General features: G+C 48.8%; 1 protein-coding gene across 1 annotated transcript in view; it reads left to right on the top strand.

The window, feature by feature from the left end:
* The first annotated feature begins 8,490 nt into the window (after positions 1-8,490).
* Coq2 (coenzyme Q2 4-hydroxybenzoate polyprenyltransferase) overlaps positions 8,491-10,473 on the top strand; it is an 18,727-nt gene continuing 16,744 nt past the window's right edge. The window contains 1 exon segment of the mRNA XM_005415401.1: positions 8,491-8,782. Coding sequence (XP_005415458.1) covers positions 8,530-8,782 — 253 coding nt within the window. The 5' untranslated portion in view covers positions 8,491-8,529.

Consider the following 10,473-nt stretch of genomic DNA (forward strand, 5'->3'; position numbering starts at 1 on the left):
ACATCTGCTCTGTCATTCAAATACTACCTGTCCTCTTTCTCTGCTTTCACAGCACTCTGCACATTTACTGTGGTCCTTGCAAGGCACTTTCATTGTGTGTAAATCTGCTTCAGTGGACTTGAAGCTTAGAAGAAAATATGAAGATGTCTTCATCACCTTCGAATTGCTTACGCTTAACAACTTGAAACTAGACACACAGAAACCAATCAGATGTCTTCCTCATGACGTAAAAAAGCACTCAAATTTGAAACTAGGCTGAGGTACTTTGGTTTGGAATATTTAAAAATCATTTAATATTTCAAACCTAGGAAGGTATTATCTGCTACCTCTTTGAAAATCTTTTAAAAATTAATATTATCGAGCTGTCACGAATGGTGGATGGTTTTTGAAGAAAGGACCCACAGTTATGTGCTTTGCACCCACAGTTAGAACCTCTCATGTGGAGTATAACTTTCCTTATCTTCCAAGACATCTGAATGGGGGTTTCTGTTACTTGCAGCCCAACACTTCCCAATTGAAATGAGAACAGCAGAGAAAAATTAAACACTAACAGGTGGTTATGATGTATTGGATGTTCACAGTTATGTGCTACGGAATATTAAATGTACAGTAATAGTAAAGTTTCCTTCAACTCCGTAGGGGAGGCTCTTGTCCGTCACCTCAGGGGACTTTGAGCTCATACCCTCCTGTTAGCAGAGGATTTCAAGAGAAGGGCTGGCCACCCATGAGATTAGAGGCTGGGCACCTTCTGTGCCACCCCACCACCCCCATACTCGAGGAGGAGGGGGACTGGAGGTGGAGTGCAGTCGCCGGTGGCCATGGTTTCATCAACAGTGCCTGAGTAAGGAAGTTTCCATAGAAACTTGAATAAGGAGGCCAGAACAGCTTTCTGGCTTGTGAAGATGTCTAGTGCTGAGCATACTGCATGCCTGGGGCAGAAGCTCCTGTGCTTGGGCCCTCCCAAGCCCTGCCCCCGCACTCCTTCATCTGGCTGTCCGGTGTCCTCCATCACCACTGCGGCCACACGCATACCGCTGAGCTGTTCTGTGGAATTACCAACCCTGAGCCAGGGCAGGGCAGCCTCAGGGAGAAAGCAGGTAGCCTAGGTCCCATCTGCATCTGGTGTCCGCAGCAACCTTAGGCAGTGAATGTGGGGAATGATTTGAGAGCTAGGACACCTGTTGGAGACCACTACAAAGTGGCTCTGAGCGGGATTTAATATTAACCAACTGGCTTTCCATGTTCACTTGTGAATCTGTCCAAGGCCCAGGCTCCTTGTCTGGAAATGGCAGACTCATAGTGAGTGAACCTCTGTGAATCACTAATCTCTACCTGAACTTGTAATGGTGGATGAAGCCAGAAAGCCTCAAAGGACAAGACAAGATCACAGCCAAGGACACCTGGGTCAGATCTCAACTAGATGAAGACTATAGCTTTAGGCATCTCATTTTTCAGTGGATTAACTTCATACCTTACTTAGGGAAGTTCTTGAGTGGTTCTGCCCTTCTTGACTACTCTCCTCCCTTCTGATAACCAAATAAATATGGGCAACCCAGAGAAGGTCATGGTTTTAGCCCTGAGAGGATTAAGAATTATGTGAGAGGGCTTTGATCCTCCTGGAGCCCCAAAGTCATTCCATTTGTCTCTGTATTTTAGCCTTCACCGTACACTCATTCAGGAAATTGCAGACCTGATCAGCCCATAATAACTAAGGGATATTATTAACCCCATTGACACCCAGTCTGTGTCAGGGACTGAGATTTACGGTTAGGAAAATCACAACATTTCTCCCCAGTCCTTGCTCCATGAGATGGGGTTTTTACTCTTTGTGCTAAGCGCAACACTTCTGTAAAATAAAAAGTCAGTAAATATTTTGTGATACTGTTATTTACAGTCTGAGTTGACAATCAAAATGAGAAAAGCACACAAATTACTATCATCAAAGGAAAATTACTTACAGTCTATAAAATAAACAAAGTTCTATTAGTATTTTAAGGAGAAAAGATAAGAGTTCCCAGTCGAAGGACTATGCCTGCTATTCCACGTGCCCACGTTGGCAGAAGATGCTCTCGGTGGCAGAGGACAGCAAACCAAATGGCAGCAGCTCAGACACCCAGTACCGCTTTGTCCACCCAGATCCTCCAGCCCTGAGGCCTCCCTCCCACCAAACCAGAAGCCACTCTGGTGACAAATCTCAGGGCTGCACTTTGGTGATGCACGCACAGCCCATAGCACAGCCCATAGCAGCTAAATCTTGGGAGCAGCCTCTGTGCCCACTGACAGATGGATAAACAGCAGGGTGCCACTCCGCCACAAAGAAGGGTAAACTTGAGTCATCTGTAGGAAAATGGATGCACCTTGAGACCCAGTGTTAAGTGAAATAAATCAGACTCAGAAGCTTAAATAGCACATGGCTTCTTTTATATGAGAAACCAGAAATATAAACAAAGAGCAACTGTCTTGGTTATTTTTCTCTCATTGCTGAGACAAAATACCCAACACCCAAAATTAAGGAAAGAAAAATTTATTTAGTTCCTAGTCTGTGGAGGTTTCAGTCCATACTCGGGGGGGGGGCGGCAAGGCAGAGTGGCTCATGGCAGAGGGCAACAGTTCATGGCGGCGGAAAACAGGAAAGCAGCAAGAGCAAAAGAGGAGCAGAGAGAGCAAAAGAGGAAGAGAGAGAGCAAGCCTCTTTCCCTCCCTTACATTGTATGCAAACTACTGCCCCAGAGCTAGTGTAGCACTCACACCCATAATCCCAACTTTGGACCATGGATCAACCAAAAACTCTAGAAGCCCACCTCATGACTCCATGAGACTTTAGGGGGACATCCAGACACAAACCATAACATTCCACCTCTGGTGCCCCAAAGACACATGCACATCCCTTTATGTAAAAGACATTTTAGTCCATCTCTAAGAGTTGCCAAAGTCCTAACAGTTTCAGCATTGCTGAAGAGTCCAAGTCCCAAGTCTCGTCCAAGATGTAAGGCAAACTCTTAGCTGTGAGCCCCTGTACAAATGAAAAGTTAAACACTTCCATATTCAATCACACAAGATAAACATTACCATTCCAAAAAGTACAAACTGGGGGATACACGGCATTGGGACCAAACCAAGTCCAACATCCAGCAGGGCAAATGCTAAGTCCTATCGTTCCATGTGGAACATCTGAAGCAATCTGTGGCACATGGTGAGCTCTAAAAGCCTTATGTGGCTCTGCCCCTATAGCACTTCTGGTGGTTGTAGCTCCCATGGCTTCTCTCTTGGGCCCACTTGGCACCTTCCTTGTAGCTTTCCTCAATCCATGTTCTTGGCTTTTCCAAACTTCTGGGGTCTCCATTGCACCTCTTGCTTCACAGTCACAGCTCAGACACTGCCCTCTCAGAGGCACACTGCCTGCCCACCCAAGCCTTCTGAAATTGAGATGGAAGCCTTTTTAACTTCAGAACTCTTGCATCCTGCATGCACCTAAAACCAGCACCATGTGGATGATGCCAAGGTCTGCTGCCACCTGGAGCAGTAGCCGAGCTTTCCTCTCTCTTGGCCATATGGGTTGAGTGCCTGGATCTCTGGGCACTCTGAATCTAATTCTGAGGAATGAATTCTCTATGCCGCTGCCATTCTGGAATCTGGTGTGGCCACTGCCTCCATTCTGGAACATGGCACTCTGGGGCTTTCTCCTCAAAGCAAAGTCTTTCACCTTTGCAGCCCACAGCTTTACTGGAGCTTCTTGGCCAAACTCACATTTTAATTCATCCTGCTGGGCTCTTTGCTCTTGATTCTCAACATAAATCTGGCTAAAAGCCCCCCAGCAATAGCCATGCCATCGCCTCAACGTTTGACTGCCTTGAAATTTCTTTTGCCAGATTAATGAGTCCACCACCTTTAATGTCAGTCTCAGGCAAAGTCTGTGGACATGAACAAAATGCAGACAAACTTTTTGCCAAGCCATAATACACATCATCTGGAGTTCAACAGCCAATGCAGTCCTTCTTCCCAGCAGAATCCTCCTGAACCTGGTCTTTACCGGCAGGATTTCTATCAGCCTTCTGATCTCCCATACAGCACAGCCAAAGGTTTTCCAGCTCTACTCTTTCTGGCAGATCTCCAAACCTTTCCAAACTCTTCTCACAAGCCATTCCCAAAGGCTCTTAAACCACATGGGCAGGTACAGTCACAGCAGCGACCCCACTTCTCTGGTATCAAATTTTGTCTTGGTTATTTTTCTCGCATTGCTGAGACAAAATACCCAACACTCAAAATTAAGGAAAGAAAGGTTTATTTAGCTCACAGTTTGTGGAGGTTTCAGTCCATAGTTGGCTGGCTCCAAGGCAGAGTGGTGTGGCAGAGGGCAACAGTTCATGGAGGCAGAAAACAGGAAAAGCAGCAAGAGCAAAAAAGGAAGGAGTATTTGGAGTGAGCAAGCCTCTTTCCCTCCCTTATATTGTATGCAAACTACTGCCCCAGGACAGGTGTAGCATTCACACCCATAATCCCAACTTTGGACCATGAATCAATCATAAATTCTAGAAGCCTGCCCCATGGCTGCTTGAGGCTTTGAGGGGCCATCCAGACACAAACCCATACCAGCAACATAAAAGATGGCACGAAGTAAGGAGATGGATCTTTCTCAGCGGGAAGGGGACCGAGAGATGGGGGGATGGGAAAAGGAATTAAGCTGTGTTATGTACACAGACCAACTCCGACTCACACAGGAATGTAAACATTTTGTACTGCGCTCCAGGGCTGAGGGAGGGAGGGAGGGAGTGGGGAGGGGAGAGACTGCTGCTACCAAGGAATCTTGGAGAGGGTTAACACCAGATGAGGGTTGTGCCTGTGACCAGCTTCAGATCCAGCTGAAGGGCAAGGCCTGGCCGCTGTGGGTTTCTAACCTCCTGCACACCCCTCTGAGGACAACTCACCAGAGACAGGACAACAGACAGCGTTCTCATTCCCAATCTAAATCACCTAAAAGTGACGGCAGGGGAAAGAAAAGGTGGAATCTTCCCCCCAAATCTGTGGGAATGCAAACTGAGAGGCTCCCAAGATGCTTATTCACAAGGCCAGTATGGTGATGCACACCTATAATCCCAGCACTCCGGGAGGCTGAGACACGGGGAAGGTAAATCCAAGACCATGCTGGGCAACTTAGTGACTCAGTGAGAATCTGTCTCAAAATAAAAACAGCTGGAGAGGTAGCTTAGTGTGAAGGCCCTGGGCACAATCAATCCTCAGTACAACAAAACAAAACAAAAACTTCAATGAGAATCACATCACATAGATATTTTCCACTTTGGGACAATCGAAGTATGACGTGCCAACAGAAAGGAAGTGTTTACCATGGTTTCAAAGGCCAAGAGTTTGAGAATTCAGAGGAAGAAGGCATTGCAACACATGGCTGAAGATGGATGGATGCAGGTAGCACCTCCAGCAATGTTCATCCTGTCTAGACGTCTCACCTGTCCTCCAGCATCGTGAGACTCCCCATGAAGACCCAGATTCCCACAGTGCACTCACTCAGGGCCAGCACAGCCGCAGGAGCTCCATGGCATCCTGCAGGAAGTTCCCTGCCTCGTAGACGGCAAAGGCAGCAGCAAAACCCAGCAACTTCTGCCCTGGCAAGAGGGCAGAAAAGGCCCAAGTCAGATGTCTGTAGTCAGCAAAGGCTGTCACGTTAGAGCTCTCCTTACTCCTGGGGGAAAGGCTTCAAGCACCCCACTAAGGGGCCTTATCTGAAGTCTATTATTTTGCCTGCGGAAGCATGGTGGTCTCTGGGTTGCTGTTTATTGAGGGCTTGTTGAGTCAGGGGCAAAACCCACTAGAAAAAGGAAGCTCCCTGCTATGTTCTGTGTCTGTGTGTCCCCCCAGAGCCTCATGCGGTCATGGGGCAGGCTTTTAGAGTTTTACTGATTATAGGTATGAGAGGTACACTGCCCTGGGGTGGATAGTTTGCATATGTAAGGGAGAGGAAGAGGCTGCTTGCGGCCATTCCTCCCTTGTGTGCTTGTTGCTTTGGCTGTGTTCTGCCCCTATGAGCTGTAGCCCTCTGCCATGTGCCACTCTGCCTTGTAACCTGCCAAGTACGGACTGAAACCTCCACAAATTGTAAGCGAAATAAACCTTTCCTTCCTAAATTTTGGGTGTCAGGTATTTTGTCCCAGCAACGAGAGGAAAGTAACCAAGACACTCCCCGATGCGTTGTTCTGTCTTTACCTTGGGGCATCTTTCACAAGGAATATCCCAAACTGAGTCAGAATCTGACTGCAAATATTTGCCTATCAGATAGAATGCCTCATATTCTAAAGAAGGAGGGGGTCAGGGATTTAGCTCAGCAGTACAGTGCTTGCCTAGCAAGTGTGAGGTCATGAGTTCAATTTCTGGTACCAAAAAAAAAAAGTGTGTGTGTGGGGGGAAACTTACGTAGTGTTTCTGTTAAGACAAGTGCTATATTTCTGTTTCTGTTAGAACTGGAGTTGCAACTGAGCAAACTGTGAGCTAGTTTTGTAAAATTAAGAGCTGACCCTTCCTCACTACCTTTACAGGCTTAAGCAGATGGTGGTCAAAGCGGTTGGGCTGCGAAGTATACACTGTGCTCTTGGTTTTCATTATACAGGAGGGCAGTATCACTTGTTTCCAGCTTTGTAACTATGTTACGCCAATGTTGCATCTGCACAGTACTATTGTGCAGGAAAGGTGCACACAGCTGGCTTGAGACTGCTATCTTTAGAAAACCGATCTTGCAAGCCCCTTGACTACCATCTAGGAACTTAAATTTTGGGAGAGGTTATTTCTAGAACTGACAAAATTAGCTCACTGTGCCCAAAATGTTTTTTAAACAATATGTTAGGGGCTGGGGATTTAGCTCAGCGGCAAAAGCGCCTGCCTGGCAAGCGCAAGGTCGTGAGTTTGGTTCCCGGTACCGGAGAAAAACAAAACAAAAAAAAAAACAAAAAACAAAAAACAAAAAACAATATGTTAATACTGAACACCTGCTTTCCTTCTAAGCTTGGAATTCTGGCACCTGCAAGACAGGATGCTTACACGAGCAGCCCCTGATAAAAACCCCGGGCACCGAGGCTCTACAAACTTCCCTGGAGGTGACAGTCCACACACACATTCCACAGTTCTCTGCTGAAGGAATTAAGCTCTCTTCTGGTTGGCTCTACTAGGAGAGGATTTGGAAGCTTGCACATAATTCAGCCATCTTTCCGCGAGCCCTTTCCCCTTGAAGACTTTGCTTTGTATTGTTTGGTTGTAATAAACCGGCCATGAGGATCACTATACACTGAGTCCTGGAGTGCCCCGGTGGATCGCTGAACCTGCCAATGGTCTTGGGAACTCCTATCAGTTACCTAGAAAGAAAACTGCACTGAATAAGCCTGTAGGGTTGGAATACAAATTGCGCCGCCCATAATGTTAGTGCTTCCTTCCACATGCCAGATGGGCCTCTCTTCTAGGAAGTCCTATCAGAGTACTGCTTTATTCTTGTAGATAAACACAAACTGTAATTGGTATTAGTGCTGAAAATGAATCTCAAAATTCTCCAACATAATTTATTCATCTTTGTACTATATGGATATACTGTTCAAGTATAAGAAATGTTTGATCATCCTATTTTCCCCAAAGGTGGAAAGAGTATTCACGATACTCTTGAATTTTAAGTCACGAGGTAGAGACTGTGGTAGACTTAGGCAAGGCGAAGCAGCCTGAGGCCGTGAAGGTGCGCGGTGTTTGGTACAGCAAGTGCCTCTATCACCTGGAGAGGCCGAGTATAAGGAGTATAAGCCGTGGGCGAGAGGGAAGGCGTAATCTGGAAAAGAAAGGCGAAGTTGGAGGCTTTGGATGTCAAGTCGGGAAATTTGGACTTAACACTGGAGAGATCATAGATTCAACAGAGGACATTATGTCCTTTTAAGGTTGGGGACAGACTCAAGTTACACCAGGTCTAGCCCTGGCAGATCGTAGGGTGGCGTCATTCTCAGCAGGTGGAAGAAGCTGGCGCACCCTGCCTGGTCCCACTCAAAGCCGGGCAGACACCACCGCATCGAGGGTGCAGGTTTTAAGGAAAGGAGCCTGAGGCTTAACCCAGCTCCCTGGAGACTAAAATGGGCGTGGCTTCCGTGGTCCCGCGGAGAGGGCCGAGCGGCGACCCAGATCCCAGCACACTGGGCGTCCGGGCACAGCCAGGCCGTCGAGCTCTTCGCGGCTGCGGCATCCCAGGTTTTCCCTTGCGCGGTGACCGTCCTTAACCTTGAATACAGTTTCACAAATTGATATTTTGGGTTCAGCAGTTTTTTGGCAGCTTTTCTTTTTCTGGTACAACCACCTGTGTAAATAAACACTCCCTTTCGCGTCCATTGAGAAAGCTGACGGCGGGGCTGTACCCGCACACAGAGGACCCCCGGGAGGGGGCGACCCGGAAGCTGCGCAGCCATCCCGCCTCCCCGGAAGCCTGGCTTCGCGGGCGCCACTGCGCATGCCTGCGCCGGTCGCGCCGGAAGTGACGTTCCGCGCCTTGTGAGCGCTATGTTGGCCTTGTGGGGAGCTGGCTCTGCGCTGAGATTGAGGAGCGTGGCCCCGGCATGGCTGTGGGGCTCGCACTGCCGTCCCCTGACCCTGGCGCGTGCGGCAGGGGCGCTCGGAGCGGGGGGCTGGCGGGTGCCGGCCCCGAGGGAGCGGCGCGGGCGCGCGATCGGCCTGTCCGGCGCGGCGGTGTAGACATGTTCCTCCCGCCCCCTGCAGCCCTACCTGCGCCTCATGCGCCTGGACAAGCCCATCGGTGAGTGAGGCCGGCCGGCGCGGGGGCACTGCGGGGGCGGGGGGGCGACCTCCCGAGGACCCGCTGTCCTTCCACCTACGGGCGTCGGTGGTGTGTCTGGGGGGACGCCGCTTTCCGGGGGCCCTGCGTTTGCAGATCGCAGTGTTGGGGTCACTTCTGCCTTCACTCATTGCCTGATCTGCGATCCTCGAAGGCCTACATGGCAAATAATGCATGAAGACCCGAAGACCCCCCAGGGGACGACGGCCTCTCGCAGAGCCAGCCCAGGAGAACCGAGTGCTTGGGGCTGGGCTCCTCCGCACCACCCCTAACCCCACGGTCCAGCGCCTTCGGACGCGCCAGATGCGGCGCTTGCGGGCTGCCTGTCAGCGTCCGGTCGCTGCAGAGAGAGGATCCACAGACCTCCCGTGTAACGCCCACCACTCCGTTCCTCGGCGTTTCTCCATAGCACCCGCTTACTGTTTTATTTCTGTCTCCACTACAGTGTAAGCTCTACGCAATTGGGACTTGTCTGTCTAGCGTTTCGAACGTTGCCGGGCAGCATTACTAAAAGGATTAATAAATTTCTGCCACATCACCTAGTCTGGTCTGGTGAGAAACAAACACAGTAGGTGAGCTGGGAATTAGGGGATCACGTGAGTGGTACAGAGAGTAAGCGCTGCAGGAAGAAGAGAAGCACTGTGAACCTCCAGTACTAGAAAACGTCTGAAGAAGAAATGGTACCTCAAAGGACAGGGTGCTTTTACAGAGGAGGGAAGGGATCTCGATAACCAGGAGCGGGTAGGAAATTACGGAAGACGAGGCTGGACACCAGGTGAATTGAAGAAGAGGGATGACCAGGAGGGAAAGGTGGAGGCTGAGTTCTAGCTAATACCGACGTTGGCATTTGCTGTTTTAGCATGTGGAGGCACACTGCCTGCGTGTAATCTTACCACCTTTGCCCAGCCAAGAGGCCCAGGTTAGGTCTTGGTTTTGAATTTCTAAAGTTAAGCACTACACGTTTGAGGTCAGAGCGCTGGGCGTCATAACCATCCGCATTTAAAGCATACAAGCGTTTACATCCGCATTAGATGGTGAGGACAGGCCTGCCATCATTCAGATGCTGAAGATACTCCTTACATTTTTAGGGACAAGTTCCGGTTGACAGGCATAAAGGTTTACTTATTTTTTTTGGTTTGTTTGTTTTTCTGGTACCGGGAACCGAACTGAGGACCTTGCGCTTGCCAGGCGGGCGCTGTGCCGCTGAGCTAAATCCCCAGCCCCAGGCATAAAGGTTTATGCCCAGTTCTAAGGCATAGCTTGACTATAAATCCTCTCTGGTTTTGCCTCAGAGAACTACAGGATCGGCTTACAGGCATCCAAGAAAGATCAAAAGCCGCCCTTATTTTCATTTCCACAGTTAAACCAGTGATTTCTTTCCGGATGGCTGGACATTTTTACCTGGAGCAGGAGGCCATAAAGGAGTTATGAGCAGAGTCGTGAAACCAGACCTCCTGGATTTGACTCTGTGCATTGAGGAACCTTGGTTAAATTACTTCACCTCTTTAGGCTTTATTCCTTATCTATAACATGAAAATACTAATATTCTGTAAGGTTGCATGAAGTTTCACAAACACATGTTAAGTACTTTCAACAGTGGCTGACATAAATATTAGCCCGTGCTTAAGTGGGGACTAGGGAAAATTGTGTGG

Source organism: Chinchilla lanigera, unplaced genomic scaffold (assembly GCF_000276665.1).
Source record: "Chinchilla lanigera isolate Chin_1 unplaced genomic scaffold, ChiLan1.0 scaffold00073, whole genome shotgun sequence".
NCBI lineage: Eukaryota > Metazoa > Chordata > Mammalia > Rodentia > Chinchillidae > Chinchilla > Chinchilla lanigera.